Source organism: Ornithodoros turicata, chromosome 1 (assembly GCF_037126465.1).
Source record: "Ornithodoros turicata isolate Travis chromosome 1, ASM3712646v1, whole genome shotgun sequence".
Taxonomy (NCBI): domain Eukaryota; kingdom Metazoa; phylum Arthropoda; class Arachnida; order Ixodida; family Argasidae; genus Ornithodoros; species Ornithodoros turicata.
Genome location: NC_088201.1, coordinates 225,697,969 through 225,723,227, shown reverse-complemented (window position 1 = coordinate 225,723,227; position 25,259 = coordinate 225,697,969). Strand labels below are relative to the sequence as shown.

At 46.0% G+C, this 25,259-nt stretch overlaps 1 protein-coding gene across 1 annotated transcript in view; it reads right to left on the bottom strand.

Annotated features, from left to right (window-relative positions):
* Positions 1 to 7,269: 7,269 nt before the first annotated feature.
* Positions 7,270 to 25,259, bottom strand: part of LOC135395509 (uncharacterized) — a 53,899-nt gene continuing 35,909 nt past the window's right edge. Inside the window, exons 7-8 of the mRNA XM_064626683.1 lie at positions 9,329 to 9,433; positions 7,270 to 7,435 (exon numbers count right to left, since the gene is read on the bottom strand). Of these exons, the coding sequence (XP_064482753.1) occupies positions 7,349 to 7,435; positions 9,329 to 9,433 (192 nt within the window). The 3' untranslated portion in view covers positions 7,270 to 7,348. The remainder of the gene's footprint in view (positions 7,436 to 9,328; positions 9,434 to 25,259) is intronic.

Genomic DNA, 25,259 nt, shown 5'->3' with positions numbered 1-25,259 from the left:
TCCTACTGATGTTTGTCCACAAGTACGCCTCTATATACATACCCCCCTTTTGGGGATGCTCGGTACCCCCTTGAGGTCGACATCTGTGGACGTTACTGTGCGATAATGCAGTAACTAATACTACGGAATTCGTCTATGTAGAACGAAGAAGGGTTAAAATAAGTACTTGCTACATAGGCGCATAGAAAGTCCACAAACTGTCAACAACGACATCTATATACCTTGTCCTCAGAAGGTACACATGGTAGTTTATGAGATTGTCAAAATGATGTCAATAGCAATTCCTGTTGACTTGATCAACAAGTGAAAGTCAGCACACTGTCAAGACAGGAAACAATAAGTCTACAGAAAGGAAAAATCAATTTTCATAAGGGTTATAGGCCACTCAAGAGTCCTGAATGAAGCACATCAAAAGTTGAAAATCTGGTTGTACACATATTCATTTGGCAGTCCAGTTAACTTCGTAATGAACGTGTTGTTGAATTCATGACGTGACTCGGACGCTGGAGAACAGTACCACATGGTCAGATCAAGTATCCGGAAACTCACACAGAGGCCTGGACACCATTAATTAGCAATTAGAGCAATTTCGGACCCCCACAGTAATCAGCACCTTCCAGGGAGTCATTACACTAATTGGGGATCATCTAACTCGTGTCCAGGCCACTGTCGGAGTTGCCGGCTATTTGAACTGATAAAAAAATAAAAGAGATAGAAAATAAAATATAGATAGAAATAGAGTGGAGAGAAGGGGTTTAGTTGAGATCAATGAGGCCATCTTGAAGAAAGCGGCCTGGAACGGCCGCTGACCATCGCTGCGCGACAGAGCGCAGAGGCAGGCGACTACCTAGTTGCAAAGCATCACACAAGGTGGCGCCACCGTCCTTGTGACCACCAGTGCTGGACATCCTGTGACGTCAGCTGTGATGTCATCATGTCACGGCAGGTTAGGACAGCTCTGGACATGCAAGGAGAAAAACACTTATAATACAGAAAGTACATAGAGTAAACTTCTGTGAAAGCAAGTGTAAATATGCAAACCATCAATAGCTAACAACAAAACCAATGAGGCACAGAAGCAAAACAGCCCACCACAACAGCAGTCACGGGGAGCGCGGAACGATGCGACTGCTCCATCCGACAGCCAGGCTCAGAACTGACTCGTAATTTTTCCTCATTTATAAAGTCGCGCATCTGCACCCCCTAGCGGTTACTTTCTCAACTAGTTTAATGAGAAATATTGTTCAGAATCATGCCAGCACTACTCCTAAGGCCTGAGGCAGCTTTTGCGGAAGATAGAAAATGGCGTGGAACGGGCCGACTGCCGACTGACGGAACGGGGCGACTTGAATCGACATCGCAAACAAAGTTATCACGTGCGAACGAATTAGTTACACAACAAATCAGGCCACCACAACGGCAATCACGAGGAGCACAGAACAACGCGTCCATTCCATCTGACAGTCAGGCGAATAACTAAATCGTAATGCTTTTTTCTCCTCTATAAAGTCATGCATCTGTCCCTCTTGCAGTTACTTTCTGAACTAATTTAATCACAAAATTATTAACAATCGTTCTAGCACTATTCCGATTTCAATCAGGGGTTCGGCAGCACTAGCGTCATCGTCAAGACAAGAATGATCAACATGAATCGTTCCCGTCCAAAAAAGAAAAAAATACAAATCTAGATGCGTCAACAAAGGAAAGTATGCAGGTCAGGTCACGTCAGCGAGGTCAACGAGCGCTGTTACACGAGGAAGAATCGCACGACTACTGAGGAACAGAGGAAAGCAAGCACAGCTAGAAAAAGAAAATAAAAAACACTTGAACAGTGTAAAAAACCCCAAGCACCACATAATATTGGGCCTCTGGTCATTGGCGATATGGGCTGAATATGAGACCCGTTTCCGCCAGGATTTTCCCAATATTGGGAAAATATATAAATAGGCTTTCCCGATATTGGGAAAATCTTTGGAATATGGGTGCCATATTTCCCAGTTTGAGCCAATATGAGGGAAATCCTGGCAAGCCCGTGTACACCCCATATCGACTGAAAATGCAGAAAATGGTATGTACCCTTCCCAAACAAATGCCAGAGCAGCACGGAAAGATTGGACGTTGAAGCGTATGAAACGCCCAATTCAATCGGTCGTTACATCCAAGAACTTCCCGCAGAATATACACATTGTTCGAAACAGTCAACATACTTGGCAATCACAGTAACATTCACCAGATACCAGTTGCACAAATGCCCAAGCAGCACGGCAAGATTGGACGTTGAAGCGTGTGAAATGCCTAATTCACTACGTCGCTACATCCAACAACTTCCCGTAGATGATACACATTGTTCGAAACAGTCAACATACGTAGCAATCCCATTGTAACATTTACTAGAACTCAACAACTTTATCATTCCACTCACCGTGATGGAAGCAGCCGCATCTTCCTTCGCGATGCCAATGCCAACCGGTCGGGCCGACTGAGAGCGAGCGGGTCGTTTGAGCGAAATCACGCGTCCTACAACTAATGTGCATGCGCGACAGCGCTATCGGACGTTTCATACGGGCCAAAATGTTGCTGGTTGCTGTAATGATAACGGAATTGTGGCAGATCAAGTAAAAAACAATGTTTGATAGGATGGGATGGCTCTTCTGTAAAGTTGGGTGCTTTCAAGTTGCTGCCAGCGGTGTGAGTTGCTCTGGCGTATGTCCGTCACCGTCACGAAAGTGCTTCGCTCCTTTGTACACTCTGAGTGGGTTGGACATTATTGGTTTATAGAATATTGCGATCCCAATGAAGGCTTCTGAGGGATCCTTGGCATTCGCAGTTCCGTTCATTCGGTTTTGGGCCGATGCAGTTTTTTTTTTTTTTTTTGTAACCGTTTGCAACGCGGATCAATGATATCTGCAGAAATGAAAAGGCAAAAAATAAGAGAGAAGTAATATAAGGTGTGCATATTAAATCGGATAATGACTTATTATTACACGGACTTCCCGTTGGTGTTATCACAGAAATATTGGCAATATTGGCGCAAAATGGGCCATAATGGACCATAATGGACCAATATTGGCAATATTGGCAGCCCATATGTGTTAAATATTGAACCAATATTGGCGTCCTTCTTGGTCCATCGGAGTATTTTCACGTACACTGCATTCCTTCATTACAAATCCATTCGACACAAAAAACGCCTGAATCGTCACAGACCATTCATCAGTGACGAACCACGCATCCGTACCCCGTCAGGGGCAAACTGAATCCCACCGAAGCTACGCCTTTCCACTAACGGCCAACACAATTGCTAACAAGAGGATTGACGCGTCCACACACCAGTGTCCAAGAGAGAAGTGAATCCTTGCACCTTCTGCAGGCCTTGCTCATTGGTCGTGACGTCATCCTATTGTCTCTGGGCTACACTGTTTTTTTTCACTAATGCCTAACCCAACTGTCCTCGACAAGGTCCACCTGGAACAATAGAGACGCGGCATATCACAAGCATGCAGCTTCATGGTTCAAGGACGCGTACACTCTAGACCAGGGACCTGTTATTTATGAAATCACTATCCCACAATTATTTCCATTATTCTATTATAATGATTGCATGGAAACAGAAAAAGTATAGCAGAAAAATACCATGCATCAAAGCTGATTGCATAGCAATTAAGCATTTAAATTCCAGTCTTACTAAATGACACAAATACAGGAAAAAAAATATCCTAACAAGTAACGCCACCAATGGCTAAATACGACGAGCTCAGCGAGATATGTCCGTCCCATCCGAGAGCCAGGCAGGTAACTGAATAATGACGCTTGTTCCTCCCGAATAAACACACACACCTGTCCTCCTTGCGGTTGGGTTGCCAGATGCCAAACTCCAGCCAAAACTGATTCATAAAATGGCCCAAACATAGCCAACGCACGGCAACACATAAAAGAAAAAATAGCCCAAATAGCAAAAAAACGTTTTCGCTTCCCTGTTCACAAAACCGGTAGAATATACAGCATAAGATAGGGACATAGGTGCATAAACTCATATTATGGACACATTAGTTCTACAAGTAAACTTGTTCAGGAAGACGTCGGATGACACGAAGTCTTTACAGTCCATTTGTCCGCAGGGCAAATTTCAGGTGAAGAATGTTCATTGAATGGTCACGTGATATATTGCCACGAATCATCATCGCGAAACTTCCAGGGCAGGCACGAAACGGTACATCTCATCCCGGCGCATGCTGAAGAAGAAGCAAGAAGCTTCCAGACACATCGCCTGCTCTCTGGCAAGCGCACGTGCTGTTTCTAGACTTTTCGGCGCGATGCTTAAATGGTTGTGCACTCCAAGCTGGAGCATTCATTCTTTGGACTCAGTGTTGTTCAGAGAGCTATCACTCTTTTGTCTCTGCTACCAAGTAGTTTAATAAACCGTTTGATGTTTATTCGACGACTCGCCGGCCCATTTCGCTTCGTGACACTTCTGGTGGAGGTGCGGGCAATCCCTGCTGAACGGCCTGGAAGAGAAGAAACGACTTAGTCGAAGACAGCGTGGTCTACCTTCGGAATTCAGGTCATTGGAACCCCCAATCTGCAAGAAGATGAATACGACAGCCACCATCGGCAGCGCGGCACGGCAACAGCTGGGCGCATTCGCGACCCGCCCAACCTGCACCTCCACCAGAAATGTCACGAAGCGAAATGGGCCGGCGAGTCGTCGAATAAACAGCAAACGGTTTATTAAACTACTTGGTAGCAGAAACACAAGAGTGATAGCTCTCTGAACACAACTAAGTCCAAAGAATGAATGCTCCAGCTTGGAGCGCACAAGCATCTAAGCGTCGCGCCGAAAAGTCTAGAAACAGCACGTGCGTTTGCCAGAGAGCAGGCGATGTGTCTGGAAGCTTCTTGCTTCTTCAGCATGCGCCGGGATGAGATGTACCATTTCGTGCCTGCCCTGGAAGTTCCACGATGATGATTCGTGGCAATATGGTCGAGGTATGGCCCTTCGAGGTTGATAGATGGGTGTGAATTGGGTGCACATCTACAATGGTGTGTTCAGGGTGTGCTAAGGGTGTTTTGCCTTATTATAAGATGCTTAACATCGTTGTGGAATATGAATGGCGTGTAGAGTTTATACTGCAAGCAATTCCTGATTTCGGTGTTTGTGTATATAATCAAGTTAAACTTGCTATCGAATTTGCAGACGCTCGCAAGACAGGCAATGTATATAGTTATGCAATGTTATGCATTGCTTAGGGCTGTTGATTTACACCAAAAATTGAATCAGATAGGGTGTCGTCCGATTACCAGTGTACACCAACAAGCCACACACACGCTAAGATGAGGTTACACCCTTTCTGGAGGGAACATGGGTGTACTATAACTCACACACTTTTAGGTGCAAAGGTTTGAAAGTGTTGTGAAACACATCATGAGAGGTAGGTGCACTTCATTACGCCTAGACAATTTAGGGGTATGAGTTATGGTACACACACCTTACACTCAAAAGGGTGTAAAAAAGTTCGGTGTGACGAGGGGTGACAATCATAGTGTGGTCATGTGCTGTCGTCCACCTGGCGACAGCAACAGCGACAGTCGTTCGCATCTGGCGAACCCTGAAATTTCCCCAAAAAAGCCAAATAGCCAAGATGAAAAACACCCCGCCAACTGTTACAAAAAGGAGCCAAATTGGGCGGTTTATAGCCCAATCTGGCAACCCTGGCAGTTACTCTCTGAACTAAATGAATCGCAAAATTATTAAGAATCGTTCTAGCTTTACTCCCATTCAGAGCAGCACTATCGTCATGACAGTACAAGAATGTTCCTTGTACAAGAAAAAAAAGAATACAGAACTACGTCTAGAAGGAAGCATGACAGACTAGATGTAGAAGGAAGGAAGCATGACAGAACAGGTCTGGGCATGTCAGGATATTGCTCAACCAGCACTGTCACTCCAGGAAAAATCGCATGTTGTCACACAACAAGAGAGAAAAAGCGCAGAGAAACACTTGGGCAAAGCAGAAAACACACTCCCCAGCATCAAACTATTTCTAAACACAGACACACACACTCGTCTTATTAAAAACAATGTTCACGGTAAATCCGTCCAGGAAAATGCACACCAATCGACCAACCTCCCATTTTCTATTGCTGCACTTTTTCTCCAATATGGTCAATGCATTGCTACAGATACTTCAGAGCAACTGCGTGACGTCATCACATCCTGTCTGGAGACGGCAGCGGCACAGACAAACACACCTATTATTTATTGAATCGCAAGATTTTCCTACTACGACGAATTCTACGAATCCTACTACGATATTCTACGACGAACAATTCTATATTCTACGACTGCTACGACGAAACCCACATCGAAAGCGCGGTCTAACATTTTATTGCTTTCAAGAAAGTGGACTGAACGGTTGACCAAGCCGCTCAAATATTTTCACGGATGAGTCTACAAATGAGAGAGGATCCATGTGTGCGTGTGGTTTATTTGGTAAATTGGTTAACCAAACCACAAATGTTTTACAAAGGACTCCATTTGCAACAGCAGACTATGGGCGGGAAATGTAAAAATCGCAATAGCACGATATGTCCATTGGATGTCCATTCAGCATACCGCCATTTGTTGAACATATACAAAAGTCGACGGACCACACAAGCAAAACACAAGCAAGACCATATGACAAGAAAATCTGCGGCGGGAAATTTAAAATTCGTCGGAGGTAGTGCCACCTATTGAACAGGAACTATAGCGAGGCAAAGCTGTGGCGGCAAAATTCGGCGGACGTGGCACATCTTTAACTACAGCAACTGCGTGGCGCCATCTGCCTTAACGCCCTCAGACTTGTCACCCTCATTATTGTATTTTCAATACTGACCCCTGTGTACATGTTGAGCCAATGGCCCAATACTGACTGACAACTAACAAGACACAGGTTGGATTCCTAGTTTTTTTCATGTTATCAATGATATGGTTTTACTATGATATGATATCACTGGTTAACAATGATATTATATCACTGATCACCTAAGCACTCGACCCCCATTGCAGGTCATGACCAGACTGATGAGGGCGGAGCGGCTGCGGCCTTGAGTGACGTCATAAGACCTTGATGACGTAGGTTCTATGGTTTGGCTGGAGTTCATACTTACCTTTTCTTTGGGGACGTTTTCGCCGGGAATATTCTTGATCGGGACCTACCGCACCCGACACTTCCACCCTCCTTGTCCTCCTCCTTACCGTCAACGAATGCATTGAGGCGGAGCAGAATGGTAAATAACAAATAATTTTTATTCGTCAGGATTGGTTTCGATGAGACCGATTCCTGACTCAGCTTCTTGTTTTCGGCGTTTACGCAAGTGGGTCCGCATCTTCGGCGAAGCTCGAAGACGCTTTGTCCAGGTAGCGAATAGGAAAGTGCAGAAGTGTACGTGCATACTGAAAACAGTAATAACAAAAGCCCGAAAAGAAAACTCGACATTACTAATTAGCCGTCCAGATCCATGAATTGAGCTCCTGCAGCTCCTGATCGACGAATTAGTGGTATCGGATTTTTAAACATGACATATCTTGCGAAGCAATCGAGCATTTTCTCTTTCGAGATCGCTTGCAACAACTGGGCGAGCAAACCCTATATCCTATTTTGCCATTTTTTTCTTTTTTCAGGTACCCTGATTTAAGCCCCAGCTTACGCGGCATTGAAAACTCACAAACTGACTGGAGAACTCATACAAACAAGACAGTTTACACCAGGGCAGCTCATACCAGGACAACCAACACCTTTTTGGCCCCTTTGTTTTCTCGTTGTACCATTCAGGCATTCACTACGCAGGCAGGCATCATTTGAGCTGGTGACATTACAAGACATGGCGATGGCTGACGAAAGCCCACTAAGGCCGAAACAGCTGTCCCGTACTGGCATGGCCGCGTTCCAGACAAAGAGCAAAGTCTGTTGCTCTCCGACTCAGAATGTATCTGAGAAAAGGAAATTAGGATGGCGGCCAGAGTAACAAGTTCTGTGCTGTGCTCTTTATCACTACAGTTTTTGTCGTAGTGTTATCTGCGTTGCTGGCTCTATACCATCGGCATATGTGACAGCAGATGCAGCATAGCTGTCCGAATATCACCCACAAGAGCGCAGACATCGTCATTGATTCCGGGCCACCACATTGATTCCCGAGCTCTGGCCTTACACTTGTTCAGACCTTGATGACCCTAGTGGATCAGCTCCAACATTTTCGTACGAAGGGCGCATTGAAACTTCATTTGAGATATTCATTGAAACGTGCGCAACGTCAAATTATTGTTGGCTAGGTTACTTGAGTGTCCTCTGCGAACACCCGTGCAATGCATTAATAGCAGCAAGCAAGTTGAAACTAACCAGCGAGAAAAAAAAAAAACACCTGCCATGATCTGTGCCACCCGAAAACTGCGCCAACCTGGAGTTGGCGCAACCCTCTCCTAACCCTAGAAATCCCCATAGCAAGCCTCTCCCATTATTTTATGTAGGGAACCTGTCACCTACTGCTAAGAATGGCTCACTCAGGGAAGCCGTCGTTTTCCTTCACCACTGTAAGCTGGGTCACCTGCTGAGGAGGCTGGTGCGGGAGGAGGTGAGGAGGAAACCCGACCGACCCACCAACGTTTTTCTTTTTAAGCATTTTCGATCAGTTACCATCACCATACAGTTACATACATACAGCCACTTCGAAGTGGCATTGGGAATGGCTTATCATGTTTCGGGATTGCCTACTAAGGCCCATTATTGCTTTTACGTGTGCACAGCACAGGGTTGCACCTCTCCGAGCCTGCCAACATATGCGTATGTGTCATATCGTGGCGTTCACGTATGGTATTGAGGCGTTCGTGAGTCAATGATGTGACAGCCTAGTACGGGTTTGGGTCATTATATATTTTTTGTTCGGCTGCACTGGTCCATTTTTCGAAGAATGTCCGTGTAGGACAATTTGGAGTGCTCGCAACTATAGTCGTCTGCACGCTCTAGGGAAAAAAACAGCCCAGTGTCCTTGAAAACCAGTAGATCTCGCCGCACATACCTTTAAAAAAGACAAAAGTAACGATAAGCGGAATAAACAACAGCGTATAATCTCATCTCCGTAAACATGTGACAGTAATACGTCGTCAACGAACAAAATAACCACACCGAAATACAGGGCATTGTACTGCACCGTAGGTTTGACAATACACTTTCACCACGTCTTCCAACGTGTGACACAGAACCAGCTTTTATGCATAACATTGCAGTTCTAGTAGCACTGCTACGAGTGGTAGCAGATTGGTGTCCTAATAACAATGCCCCATACTCCTTACCTTTTCTTTTGTGGTGACCAGGTCATCTGCCACTTTCACAGTAAAACCGTCCCACGCCAGGCTGTAGACTCCATCGGTGACGCGGACTCTTTTCTCCCTGCACCACTGAAATCAACAGTAATTGTACATTGTACATCTAAATATTGAAGTTGTAGCGAGAAAGACAAGATGTCATGTGGAGTAGTCATTACATTGGATGATTAAGTGTAGCTTAACTGCTTTTTCTGCACCTATTTTGTGCATCTTACATTAAAAAGAAACGAACTGAATAAAAAGAAACTCCGTGTGCCAGTATTAAGTGATAATGGAGTGATATCCTCAATGGTCACGATGGAACACATGGAACACGGACAGCGTACAACTAGCAATTATTCATTCAGTGAGTTATGCAACCCTCAACATTGATCCTGTAGGGATTACTGCAATTTATTTTGAATGGGGCAACCTGGGACAGAGAGCTCGACGAAAGAAGAGGTTTTTGTCGCGTCCTCAGCTTTCTCGCGTTCTCAACATAATTGTCGCCGGTTCTACGACTCTAGCAGAGTCTCCCGTCAAGCGAATGTGCTGTCAGCATTATAAGCCATGGTCGCGTCGTCACCAGTTGGCACCAGTTGCTTCAGGTCGTGTCCTTGGTTTCCGCGCTACACGTGTAGGACAATCTCTACTTCGAGGCACAAACCTGTCTCTATTAAGCCACAATGCTGATGCGGGATCACTACGACGAGCAAATTATCGCCGTTCTACGACTTTAACCAAGTTGCTTGTTAAGCAACTGTGGTGTCAGCCTTCAAGCTATCGTCGCATTGGCACCAGTTCGGGTACGGCCTTCATGAAAACACGAAGGGCTCACGCTTTCGTATGCTTCAGGTCTTGTCCTTGGGTTCAGCGCTACACATGTTGTTGGATAATCTGCAGTTCGAGGCACGAACCTGTCTCTATCAAGCCACTCTGCCGATACGAGATCACTACTTCGAGGACATTGTAGCGCGTTTTACGACTCTAATAGATTGATTGATTGATTATGCGTTTAATGGCACAAAGGCAACAAAGGCCATAGAGCGCCAAAACTATGGTGAGTGTGTCGGAGATGATAGAGTTCCCCGTCAAGCAACCGTGGTGTCAGCCTTATAGGCCATCGTCGCACTGGCACCAGTTGGGGCTCGGCCTTCTTGAGAACATGCAGAGCTCACGCTTTCCTATGCCTCAGGTCTTGTTCTTGGTTTCCGCGCTACACGTGTTGGACATTTATTATCCTTCAGGTGTTACAGCTATTAAAAAATCCATTGACCTTCCTTACCTCGAGACACGCAGGAAATCTCATAGGCTCTGTCTGTATCATAAATTCTTTCATACCAGTTTATTGAGACCGAATTTTTTGTTACCAGCTGTACATAGCTGTATGTACCCGCGACTGGATCACCCCTTAAAAGTTTAGCCTTTTTCATGTAACACCACACATTTTTCTCGCTCATTTTTTTAGCTCTATGCACCACTGAATAGAGCGGTCTTCCATTGCCGCTGGTCATCACTCATGATGAAACTGCTTTCAAACGTCAATTTTTGCATTTTCTCCAGATATAAGTAACTGTTTATGCAGATTATTTTACATATATCGATAATCTTGCTTTTTATGAGTGTGTCTAACTATAAATATCGTGTTTCTTTTGTTTCTTTTTTATCAGTGTGCCTAGCAGGTATACGGGTTCATCTTGTTTGTTATTCATGAGTGTGTCTCGCTGTAAATATATGTTGTTTTTCTTCTTGTTGTTCCTGTACTGTAATTCCTTCCCTCATGTAATGCCCCATTTGGATAATTTAAGGTATTTACATCAATAAATACCAGCGGCATGGCCGGGTGGGCTAAGGCGTCCGCTCGTTGGTGGTAACCAAGGTCGTGCTCAAGACTCGGAGGTGGTGGGCTCGAATCCCTACCGCCGGCTGTGCTGTCTCAGGTTTTCCCTGGGTTTTCCCAAGACTTTCCAGACGAATGTCGGCACAGTTCCCCCTGAAGTCGGCCCAGGACGCATACTAATCCCCTGTCCCCCACTCCTTCCTGCTGCCCTCTCTCCGTCTGTCCACATCTGTACGCCGCTCATAGCCACAGTTGCTTCGCGGCGCTAACACGCAATAAAAAAAAAAACATTACATCGTAATGCATTAAGGCACGAGAGTGCCTTCAACAGTTGGTGCTGGATGGATACAATAAAGAAGGTTACATACTAAAACTTCGCCGCCACGCAGCTGGAGTGACGCCGGCACGTCGTCATCTTAGAAGGGGCAGAAAAAAGAAGCCTGGCTCGCACTATTGCGTCTCAATAAATCCGTCCGTCAGAGTTTTTGTGAGGAGGACGCATGGGTTTCCAATTCACATTCGCACTTTCGCGGGGCTGCGATACGAGACGCTGCTTATAGCCCACTACATGAAGTGGACTACACAGTAAACGTTTTTACACTTTTTTGGTGTAAATGGCTTGTCCCATGGCGCACACCTTTTTGGTGTTGCCTTTACACTCAAATGATGGGTGTTTTCTAATACACCCTTTAGTTAAGTGTATTCCTAGTAAAACACTGTTAGAATGGGTGTATAAAAACAAAAACACCCTTAAAATGGGAGTATTCTATTGAAAACACCTTTTATGATGGAATTATTTGTTCGCAAATATTCCCTCGCAAATAGTGTAATAGGAGCTTCCGCGGCAGCATACCGACGCCACTGGCCGAGACATGCAGTTCGACCTTCTTGCTTCTATGGCAAGCAGCACCGCGAACACGGTAGACTTCCAGCCGTGGTTCCATCGTAGAACCTAAACCGGAGCGCAATGCGTCGCAGGCACGCCTCGTTAGCTTGGTAACACTGTGGTGACACTGTGGTGACCTAGGGCACTGTGGGCGCTTAACACTGTGGTGACCAACCTGAGTGCAGAGGCATAAAGAGACCTAGGGCACCCTCAGTAGCCTATATTGGCGTGTCGGATGGATCATATAGTAAAATACAATTTGTTGGGGCACGTTCGTTACATGTGGGGCGGGAAAAGTTTGTAGCGGTGGCGGGAATATGTTTTTGCAATCAACACTCACGCATGCAACGAGTCAAAGATATAAGCTAAATTTCAAACATCCTTCCCTGTCAAATACTGTGTTTTTAACTCAGGTTATCGTCTATTATGTGATTACTTGCTGAGCGGAGCTGTGAAACCAGCATAATTTTTCTCTCACGAAATAAAACCCCATTTTTAACACCATACTCCCAATTCAATGGGTGTAAAAAAAGGTGCATTCGACGGAAAACACCTGTTTCAACACCCCACTTTACACCCTTAATTATCCACATTGGATAAAACGTAGTGTATGTCGATATTACACCTTTAGTAATGCACTTTTTGCACTCTTTGTGGAATAGAAAAGGGTGTTTTTATAAGAATACACCTTGTTTGAGCAAATAAAGGTGTAAAATGATTTACTGTGTATAAGCCCACGAGCCGCAGCGAACGCGGCGGCACGATTACCGGGGCAATGACAGGAATTTCTTGCGTCACTCCGTCTCGAACTACCGAACTCTGCGAACCTATGCGTCCGTCGCTCTCGAAGGCGCTTGCGTCATTTCATAGACGGACACAGAGCTGACGGACGCATTGAAACTCAACAGTGTGGCCCAAGCTTAAGGTAGCTCTAGAATGTGTGCTTTCATTCAAAATGCCGTTCCGGTCATCCGCTCCATCTAAATGGACCATGAAATTCCCGCGAACAGGACAACTCCCGAGACAGGGAAGAAAGACCACTGTTGCGAAAGAACCAGACATCGAACAATACACGGTGGGATTAGCTGCATCTGCGATTAACCAGGACTACTTCGAAACCATTTGTGTCATTACAAGGGGGTTGGCCACCTGTTTTCCACGCGGACCCAGACGGAGAAGATCATCCGAATGCGGAAACCCGCCGTCGCCAACATTCCGACGGGATCTACTACCTGTCCGCCCCACGAAGCAGACGGAGGAAAACCCCAAGCAAGGTTAGAAGCCACGGGCAAATGCTGTGACCTCAGCCAGGACCTCAGAAGTCACGTTGTCTTCGAAAGCTAGGAAAGCTGTCAGAATAAACGCTGCTACGTTTTCCCAAGACCACAGCCCTGTCTTTACCTTGGACCTTGCGTCGCAACACCACACACACATGCAAAACTGTGAGTGTTGTCTTTCCTACTAGGTTTCGTCCTCTTCGCAAGTTTTGCACCAGCTATTCAGCACCCTTCGAGTCATGTGAAATACACCCTGTGAAGAGCGAGCACGACATTCAAAAGCCCTAGACTTGTGCTCATAAAGACATGTGTCAGACGAGCAATTATTTTTATCGGTTCCCCACCAAAACCACCTGAAAGGTTTACTCGCTAGCATATTGGCGCCCCTTCCAATATGGCTGCCGGCTTCACCTGCTCACAGTGGCTCGTATGTGGCTTCTTGTGTTAGGCACTGATGGTAGAGTTTGCCATTTTCGGCCTCCGAGGTGGGCAACAGAAGATTAACGCTCCGTGGGAAGTGCGTCTCGGGCTGACTTACTCGGGAACTGTGCGGACATGTCTTACGGCGTCTGAGGAAGACCCCCCCACACACACACAGCCCCCCCCCCCCCCCCTGCGGATACCTCCCAGTCTCGACGTAAAATAGAAAATGGCCAGCACGCAATCCGCTTAGACATGCGAGTTGGTAAATGGGCACGACAGCAGTGGCGACACTGTACGAATGGCTCATCCGTCCGTCCGTCCTTTGTTATTTGTTTTGCAACATCGCAAGACAACACCGCGCCGAAGATATAATGCCCACATTAAGTGGAACGTTTTGAACTTGTAACATTGTGCGCTTCAAGCGGAGAGATGCTTGTGGTGAATTCGAGTGGGCTCCTGGCAACACAGCCTAGCGCAGGAAATACCTAGTCTGGCGCCCGCGCTGAATGAAATGAGCGTTGCCAGGAACCAAGGGAAACCGCGGTGGCTCGTCTTCAGATTTCATGGTCTGCTAACCCATGTGTATGCCAATACCGGCCAATGTGACGACATCGGCTATAGCCCACTTCGAAGCCCGCTAAAAGGTTCTATAGAGGGCAGGAGAAAAAGGCGCTGCTTGGCGTTCGGAAAATGCCACGGGAACATGCGAGATTGCTGCACGTTGACCAAGCGAACGTGACTTCTCGGGATTTGGCAAGAAAAGCTACCGCGAAATTACTAGCCAAGTTATCCGTTAGGATCTAAATCGCTTTCCCGTGTCACAATCAAGCGACATCGTACAGGGGTCTCTTTAGACGGGTTGAGCATGACGTCAAAATGGTGTGTGTCTGTTGTCGGCAAGGCATCGCTGAGTAGGGCATGAGAAGGAAAATGTGCAGTGGTTTAGAACATTTTCTTCAATATTTTTTGGAAAGCGTTCACCTCCGGCAACGTAAAAGAATGCATTAGCAAAAAGTGCGCATGTGCCCCGTTAAACATGTGCAACATACAGCGGGATAAATCTGATGTACTCTGCGGAACCCTGGTGTACTTACAGAACGAAAATCGCTGTACTCCACCGATCTACACTGTGAGTCTACATGTATTCCCTTCTTCACGAGGTTGTAGAGTAAAACAGCTGGTGTGAAAGACAAACGTCTTTGCTGTTGGTTCTAATGACGCTGAGGCCCATTGCAAAAGTTGCCACGCGTCCTCCTGCAATTGAGTATAATATAAGTTCCAGGAGTTGCTTTGGGACACGATGTTAAGGCATTTCCAAACGAAGCTTTCAGGAGACTGTGGAACGTTCTTCCACCCGATGGAGAAAGTCCAGCACAAAGAGGCATAGGTTGACATTTTTCGAAAAATGCAGTCAATATTGCATTACAAGCAATGCCCTCAGCATTGGTTGCTTTACGGTAGCATAACACTATCTCGTGCACTTCTGTGACAATTGCTGCGCAGAAATAATCCGCTATAATTTCCACACAGACAGCAAGAGAGAAAAAATAATATTGTGGAGGTTTTGGCACTGATCGCATGATACTCAATTATGGATTTGAACTACCTACAACCACCGGGTGCACACGTGTTCTTAAGCACGAAAACCATAGGAAGCAAGCATCATGTCAATGTGTTCCGACTGTCACCTGTCACTAGGAATTGTCCTTAACCAAGAACCACCCTTACGACGATGATTTCATGGTTGGTAAGCTACACATTAAATCAGTTTCACATGTTGTCATCCTGACCATGAGAAACCGAGAGTAAATGAGGAGTAATTCATTTAACCAGTACAGAGATACCTTTCTGTATAAATAACTTTTCCTGTAACTAACTTTATCAGTAACTTATAGGGATGCAAGGGCAGACACGACGGGATGCAGGCGAAAAACGAATCCACTTTGTTACAGAGCGAGACACTTTCATTTTGTGATGATTCTGCAACTTTATTCTCTCGTTGCAAAAACTATATAAATACAAAGCAGCAAATACAGTATCCGTTTAGTTACCTTATCAGCAGCATGCAACTAACTAACTAACACCAACAGGCAACTAACAGGCAAAGGAACTAAGATGAGGGTGTGTTGTGACGCTATATCGCAAGCCCATGACCGACAAACGCCGAAGTCGCGATATACGCGAGCAGACGCACGTGCCATCACGCCCCTTTGGTTATCACTTCCCTCGAAAGGAGGGAATGAGCAGAGGAAAATGGACAGTCTGGGTGCGGCAGCGGAAAAAAACATCGGAAAATAAAACCTCGTTCGTTTGCTGTTATTTAATGCTATGCTATGTAATGCTAATGCTATGTAATGCTATCCTATGTAATGCGCTTGCTGAAGAGCATGAGGAACTCATCATAGTGAGGAGAACCTCTTATAATACAGTCGGACGATTCGAGAACTGTATGGGAGAGCGGAATCTCTCTCAGACGAAAAGATAAGGTGGCACGTGCTTTCCGACAATGCCACCATACGGGATAAGAGCTTATTTGCGGTACCACCCAAACCCTAGACCGGGGGATTCTCTTCATCCTAGTTGTCTATGGGGCAGACAGGCAGCGGAGTTCCATCCCCGCTGGCCTGCAGGTCTCAGAATACCAGCGAAACATCCGATTCGAGGGAACAACCTCGCCGCACTCAGTTGAAATAAAAGGTAGAAGACCGCGGCGTTATGGGTGTGTAGAGCACGGATGCATCCGTCGGAACTGCCCGCATCGTACTCCAGCCGCCCCTGGACAAGCCCCCCAGGGAAAGACACACCGACTGTGGTAAACTCCAGGAAAACGCCGACTGTGATAAACGCAGATAATGCAATACCGTCCGCGGCGGGAGCGAACATTTACTAGAGGCAAGTCACTTCTAGCTGTGCTATCTTTTCTGAGAATGCAGTGGCCTTTCTCCCGGTTGCATTCCGATTGCAAGATGACATCTGAAACATTGGACCGTGTACAGTGGTGCCATTTCTGGGCAAGGGTGTCAGTCTGGTGGACACCGGAGCAGCTGTTTTCTTGATCGGCGACACTATCCACGATTGCTGCCGGAAGCGGAATTTTCCCGGTACGGACGACCCGACCCATGACTCTCCTATGGCTCGGCGCTGGTGCGGTTGTACCTGTCGCTGGCGCGGTACGCCTTACCTTCACCGTCGATGAATATCGTGTCGGACCACCCTTTGTTTACCTTCCTGGACTGGCAGGATCAATGACCTTGGGACGTGATTTAATTATCCGGATGGGACTTGTCCTGGACTTACGTCGCGAAGGCTATCCAGCATGCATGCAGCAGTACCTTCCGCTCATTGCTGGAGTGGACAACCCCTGGTAGAGATCGACGCCAGACTGGTGAGGGTACCCAAGACATCAGCCCAAGGCGAAACCGGGAACTGACTGGCAACAGCGATGCACTTTACTACCCGCGCACTCTTTCTCCGTTACGGTATAATTTCGCTCTAGCGACTTCAGCGTGAGGCTTGCAAATGTCACTGGCCGAAGTTTGCCTTCGTGCTGTTGCCGCCCCCAATCCATAATCGCTCGCGTTTGTCTGCTCTACAAATGGGCGATTAAAACCTATCACTTCAGTCAGGGCATCCCTTTGTGCTTCCACCCATGAACCAGCGCGCACGTTTCCGCAATAAGCATATTAATGGCTGCATCACGTGGCGGTACGAATTGCCTATAAAATCGAATCATACCAAAGAAGCTCTGCAAGCTCTACACGTCGTACGGACGGTATAGCCTTTAGTTCGTCCAGGTTCGGCCTGACCGTGCCGGATTCCACCGTAAACTCGAGCATGTCGATGCGGTTAATCCACAACTGCCTCTTTCGAGGATTGACTGTCAGCTCAGCAGAGTGCATGCGTCCCAACACCACTTTCATTCGACGGGTTGAAAGGTATCAAAGGTGTTCCTGGAATGAACGTGAAAAAAATACTGTCATCCATATAAGCTATGATGAAGTTGCACTTCACATCGCCGAGCACCTTGTCCATAATTTGCTGACAACTAGCCGGGGAACTGGACAGCCGGAGAGGGGAAGCCGGATGAACCAAAACAGTCTCCTATGACAGGTAAAGCCTGTCTTATCGACATCATCAGGTGTTATCAGCATCTGGAGGATTCCTTGACTGTAGTCCAATATTGTGAACACACGGGCTGATCCCAACGTTTATACGATCGAGTCACAGAGGGAAGTGGATGGGAATCTCTCACCGTTACCTTGTTCAGACGGCAGTAGTGTGCACATAGCCTTTCTGCGCCGTCCTTCTTGGGAGCGAGTACCACCGGCTACTACACGGGTACCACGGTACAGGGCTGCGCGAGGGTCTCGCAGCACCAGTCTCGATCATTTCGTTCAGCGCAGCATCGAGCAACTGGAGGTTGCTGATGCTAAGCGGTTGCGGGTTTCATCTCAATGGCCTTGCCTCACTGGTTCCCATAGTGTTCCAAGACATCGGTCTAACCTGGCTTCCGGGACATCCGGGAAAATGGTAGCAGTTCTTGTTCCAGAATTTCTCGTTGTTCCGAGGTACATGGAAGTCGTCGCAGGTCATCGCAGATTCTCGTCCAAGACAGACCACAGGTGTTTGGTACTCTGTTCCGTGATGCTCTCCAAGGGGCAGTGATGTTCCCGCATCGCGAAGTGCTCCAGCGGCTTGCTGCTTCATCGCTGTTGCCAGTCGGTTCCCGGTTTCGGCTAGCTATCATGTTCGCGCCCGGTTGGCTAGCTATCATATTCGCACTGAATAAGTTCGACATGTATCTGGATGGTGCGAAATTTGCAACCCAGACTGACCATCCGCAGTCGCCTGACTGATCAGACTGAAAAATCCCGCCGGAAGACATTGGACGTTGGAGTACGCCACGACGTAACGGTACGACTTCTCGATCGAATACCGGAGGGAAGCCGCAAATGAGGTGGCAGGTGCGCTGTCTGGAGCACCTCTGCCCCTGAAGGACGTCGTTACCACGAAGGAGCTCGTAGACATAGAACTGCACCATGCGTCCAGCGGACACCTATCAGCTGTCCCAGGATGGTCTCCTGCTGAAGTACATCCCCGAGGCGGACTACGAGGTCGGACGTCGGACACTTTCGGGAAAGTAGTATCACGAAAGCTCGGATATTTCGATGACTGCGTTAGCAGGCCACAGGAGCGGCAGCGACACTAATTCTAACTTATGTCGTATCGCGACGTGCTCAGCCATGAGACAGGATGTTTTGCGCAAAAGCACGGCATCGTATTTTCTTGGATGTATAGCGAACATGCATTACTTTTTTTTTGGTTTGTGACGGTCAACTGATGATATCCTATTATGTCCGGAACGAAGACCTATTGTTTCGCGTTCGCATATATGTGTGTACCGCCTACTGAGGTAGGTAGGATAATTATTGAGGAATAATGACCTGAGGAATAATATGGATTTATGTGGTTGTGAAATAGACGTTGTGTTTGGGCTCGTTGTGGCTACAAAAAATGTGTGTGTGTGTGTGTGTGTGCGCTTTTGTGAAGCTGGGACTGCACTTCACAAGTAAGTGCTTTGTGTTTGCCTTTTCGTGTGACACGAATGATATATTTATGTACTACTGCGTGAAATAGTGGTTTAAAAAATAATTGTTATCACGTTTGTTATAATCTGTTGGGTTGAACGAGCCTTTGATATGCCATCCTGAAGCCGTGTGCTTTGTTCTTATCGTGCGGTTCAAGCCTTTAGCTTCAATTCGATCAGTAGAAGTGAATAGGAATGTTTTTCTTCGTTAGTATGTGTCTCCCACGCTCGTAGCGGTGTTCAAGCTTAGTTTTCTTCGCGCAAATTCACATTTATCGTATTATCTGTCCGAGCAGAAGTGCCTTTCCCTCCTCGCTTAAGGGATCGGATTTGTGTACCCTCGTTCTGTGCTTTCTTTACGCAGGGATAACGCCACTGTGCATGTAGCATTATGCAAGAATTATCTGATAGCAGAAATGGGTGTCTGTCTCAGTTTATTAGCGTGTGCCTCGTTCTTTTTTTTTTCAGTTACAGCTATGCGAGCAAAAGTGCGTGTAGTTTTTCACTGCTCGTTTCTTCCTTCTCTCTCCTTTTACGCAGAAGAAAGCCGCTTGGTAAAGCTGAATAGTGTTCTATCAGTGGGTTTGTTTGTTAGATCTCGTTGAGTGCTCGATATGTTCATGAAGCAAGCAGTGCTGAATTTTGCAGTTATGGGTATTTGACCAGAAATGCTGGTGTCTGAGCACGGAATAGAAATTCCTATATTTCTCTGCTCCCTAAGAAAATTTGTGCGTCGTTTTCCAAGCAGGAAATAGCAAACCGCGTTTAGTTTACGCAAAATTGAAAAATGAACTTGTGTATGCTCTATGACTTTCTGTCGCAGGCTTAGGCCTTTTCCTCGATCAGCAGTATTTCGTATGCGATGTCGCATGTCTGGACTTGTTCAGCACTGTGTTTCTTGCTGCAATTTTTACCCTTCGCTAATACCTTGTTGTTGTCGTCTTGTGATAGCCGTTCAGCTTCGTAGCGATGTGCGGGAACGCTGCGATTATTCCTGAGCGCTCCGTCTTAAGCCTTTTCGCCGTCGTATGTTGTATACACTGTCGTATGTGTGGAATTGCTTAGTAGTGCCTTGTAATTTTCACCCGTAAAAATTCAGCGTATATCGCATGCTGCCCGCATGAAGTGATTTTCCCTGTTCCATTTGTGTACCCGTGTGCTGTGCTTTCTTTACACAGAGACAATGCATTTGTGTGTGCATCATGCAATAATTTTCTGAAAACAGAATTGGATGTGCATTTCACAGTTTATCAGCGTAAGGTCCGGTTTATGCAGCCAATGCTATTCGAGGAAAAGTGCGCTGACTTACTACTTCCACTGCGTTTATACAGAAGCAAGCTGCTTGGTACAGCTCAATTCCGGAGAAGTGGGCATGTTTGTTTGTTTGTTATTTGATTGATGTTGTTGCTTGTGTATTCGCTTTGCTCGATATGTTGATGAAGTAAGCTGTTTGCAGGTATGAGTATTTGAGCAGAAATGCTGGTATCCGAGCCGATAAATCCTATGAGGCACGCTACCCCTCAGTGTATATTAATTATCTTGGATGTGAGTCTGCTTTATTGCAAGACAGGACGCGGCAGTCTGAAATGGGGAGTGAGAAGAACATTTGAGCGGTTGATCTAGTAATACCGAAATTATAGTTTCCATAATGAGTAGAATTTTAAGGCTCTTAAAATTACACTTGAGAGTATAGTACAGGCTTTTTGTGATAGCTTTTGTAATAGTTTGTGATAGTTTTCCCTTTTGTGATAGGTTTTCTATATATGTTCCCGTAACGACGTCCTGTCTAGTCGTCCGTCGTTCGCGAATGGATCTTTGCCCCCAGGCTTCCGCGCCGTTTTGCTCGCAGGTGTAGCCTCAGACAATGAGTATATGAGCATAGGAAGGGTTGAACACCGCGCATTACATAAGCCTGGTGATGATGTTGAATGTTCCAAGGTCTCAATTATATTTTAAAGAGCAGTGGTAATTTACTGCTGTTGTGATTCTAACGATTGACAGTACCAAGGACGTCTTCTGAAAAGCCTTTGGGGCCGATCAGATGCATGGTGCTTTTTGAATTTTAAGGTAACAGTGAAAATAACCTTGCGATTCACTAAATAAAAGGACGGTATTTCCTTTCCGCTGCATAGACAGGATGTGATGACGTCATGCAGTGGCTCTATGTTTCACGCGTCTGTAGCAATGCGTTGACCGTTGCTGGAGAAAAAGTGCAGCATCAGAAAATGGGAGGTTGGTCGGATTTATGATGAGCACTATTTTTTTGAATAAGAGGAATGTATGTGTGTTTAGAAATAGTTTGATGCTGGAGAGTGTGTTTTCCACTTTGTTCAAGTGTTTGTTTTGGCTTTTTCCCCCTTGTTGTTTGACAATCATGCGATTTTTGCTGGCGTGACAGTGCTCGTTGAGCAATATCCTGACATTCCCAGACTTATTCTGTTTTATGCAGAGTTCGAGGTAACTCGTTACAAGTAACTCGTTACTGTAACTAAGTTCCTTTTTTTGGTAACTTGCAACTTAACTCGGTACTTTTGCGCCGTGGTAACTTTCAGAGGAACTCGTTCCTTTTTCAGGTAACTTTGACAAAGTAACTTAAGTTAAGTTCCAAGTTCATTTCCAAGTTTCAAGTTAAGTTCAACTTTTAACTCGCGTTTCCCTCACGTCCACATATTTTATTGCTTTCTCTCCGGTTCTTTCTTGGTATTTTTTGCCATAAAATGTGATATTCAATCAACGACACTATTTTGTTCAGGAAGTAAGAACCGCTGCGATTGAAATGAAGCTGAATCATTGTGCGCCTACAGGGAGTCAGATGCAAAGCGTTCGAATAGACCTCTACCAGAGAAACGTCATCATGACATTGGTAGACAGACTGAAACGGAAACAAATCGGAAGGAGAGGGCTGGGTTCCACGAACGGGTATTGTTCGCTGCCTCCCATTGGAAGAAAAGTAGGACCGAGGGTCGCGTCCTTTTAAGGGACCATATCTTAATCCCCTCAAGACCATGGGCGCGACCTTGTTCACCTCTAGCCTCGAGCGTAGTTTAATTCTACCAAATTGTGGCGCTGTCGAACACTATGACGTCATTTGTTTACAAACAGGGAGAAGTCTATTGGTGGACATAAATGAAAACCATCTAAGCGTGTTGAACTCCTCCGCAGGCAACTCAAGGTCTAACTCAACTGCTCACGCGCGCTGCACCTGAGTAATGCTATTTTGTATCTGAAGTAACTTGGAAGTAACTCGTTCTTTTTTTAATTAACTCAGTAACTGTGAGTTACATTTCAGGCTGAAGAACTTCGTCATTAACTTAGTTACATTTTGCACACGGTAACTTAACTTGTAACGAGTTCTTTTTGACGGGTAACTTCTCAATCTATGGTTTTATGATGCACGCTTTCCATCTACATGCTATTCTATTATATTTTATTTTTTACAAGAAATATTCTTGTTGAAGCACTGTCTTGACGATGTCGATAGTTCGTCCACGCCCTTGATCTAAACAGAAGTAGTGCTAGAACGATTGACATTTGTAATTCAATTAGTTCAGAGAGTAACCGCAAGGAGGGACGGAGATGTCTCAGAGCTCATCGTATTGATCCATTGATGGTGTTACTTTGTTAGAATATTTTGTTCTTTCCTGTATTCGGGGGTAAGTCTTATTTAGTAAGACTTCGGGATTGAAATGCTTAATTCCTAACATCACCTTTCATGCATGGTGCTTTTCTGCAATAGTTTTTTCTGTTTCCTATGCAGTCATTACAGTAGAATAAAGAAAATAATCTTGGGATAGTGAATCAATAAATAACAGGTCCCCTGTCTAGAGCGTACGCGTCCTTGAACCATGCAGATGCATGCCTGGGTGATGACGTCACGCCGCGGCTTTACCGATCCCGGTGGATCTTGTCCACAGCAGTTGGGTTGGGCATTAGTGAAAAAAAAAAACAGTGTAGCCCTGAGGCAATAGCATGACATCATGACCAATGAGCAAGGCCCGCAGAGGGCACAATGATTCACTCCTCCCTCTGCCACTAGCGAGTGTGGACGTGGCACACAGTAACTCTGTTCCTAGGAATTGTGTTGGCCATTAGTGGAAAAGCGTAGCCTCGGTGGGATTCAGTTTGCCTCTGACAGGGTACGGATATGCGGTTCGTCACTAGTTAATGATGTGCGCTTCCGTGAACGGATTTACGATTAGGAGTGGAGTTTGTGTTTTCCACTTTCCGTGCTTTCTCCGTGCTTGCTTTCGTTTGTTGTCTAGCAGTCATGCAATTTTTTGTCAGGTGACAGTGCTCGTTGAGCAATATCGTGACACGCCCTGTTCTGTCTTATGATGTATGCTTTCTTTTTGTTGATGCTCTGTATATTTCTTTTTTGACAAGAAAGGTTCTTGTTGATCATTCTTGTCTTGACGATGACGCTAGTGCTGACACACCCTTGATCTGGACATCAGTAGCACTGGCATGATTCTTAATTTTGCGATGAAATTAGTTCAGAAAGTAACCGCAATGGGGCTAGATGTGCGACTTTATTCAGCAGAAAGGAAGCATCATTATTCAGTTGTGTGCCTGACTCTCGGATGGAACGGTTCTGCGCTCCCTGTGACTGCTGTTGTGGTGGACAGGGGAGGTCCCCGAAATCCACCATTAATAATAAACGTTTAAGAATAAAACATTCAAGAATAATCCGCTTAAAAAATACACGGTTACGGTTAAAAGTATATCTCCTAAAATAAACCGCTTACTATCCCCGCTTAGAGATCACCGTTTAATAATCCACCATTAAAAATAAACTGTTTCAAAGTCCCCTCACCATCTAGCACGGAGGCGGACCGATTGCAATTTACGCCGGGTTATATCATGTTATGTGAGGTTAGTCTAGTTTGGTTTCGGTAAGTTTGGGATAGTTCAGGCTAGTTTGGTCCTTTGAGGTTAGGTTAAGCCCCTTGCTTGCAGTTCACCTTGATTTGGGCCATACCACATGACTCTAGCAACTGTAGGGTGGATTTGGGGGATTCTGAAACAATTTATTTTTAACGATATACAGTCGACCCCCGTTTATCCGGACTTCATTTATCCGGATCCCGCGGTATCCTGACAAAAGGCACGGGAACGGATTTTCCTCCATGTATTTTGTTCTCGTTTATCCGGACTTCAGCTTCCGGACTCGGACAAGAATTCCAGGGAATGAAAGTCGAAAATTCTTGTAATCCAGCTTCAAATATTCGGACTACCGTGAGTAAAAGGAGACGCTGACCCCGCTTCGTCACCCTTTTCGCCGTGTTGGGGTTATTCCCGCCACACGTCAGGGACCTACATTCCTCCGTAGGGGAGACAACCGTGCACGATGACCCCCTTTTCTATTTGTGTGCGTTGGGTCACGTTGACCAGTCGAGTCATTTGGAAATATCTCGAGCACTGTGCGGTTCTAAAGGGGAAAACTCCAACCCGAGGGCCTGCTGCTTACGGCCCGTTGGCCGATGAAGACATTCCCTAGCTGAGCTGCGATCCCTGATGCAGAGGCTCACTGCGACTGCCGTAGATGATGCTGCGGTTTCTGACTACGTTGCCGATGATAAGGATGATGACGCGTGTGCAGCTATGACTGTGTGATTGTTGCTGTTGCCTCCGATGATGTGCAGCAAGACGGTGCCGATGACGCGAGTGAGAAACAAGGCTCCGACATTGACACTTTGCGTCCGCACTGACATTCTTCGAGCAGCGCAACAGCGTGGCTCAACTCTATGCAATTAGTAAAAGTTTGCAGGAATCGAGTGCCTACACTACTATGTAACAGCTGTCATTGACGAGATCTCTGTGTTTTAATTAAACCTTGCTCTGTAGGACGTTTCTATTCGGTCGTTTCATTTATCCGGATGCCCCGGTATCCGGACGATTTCGCCGGG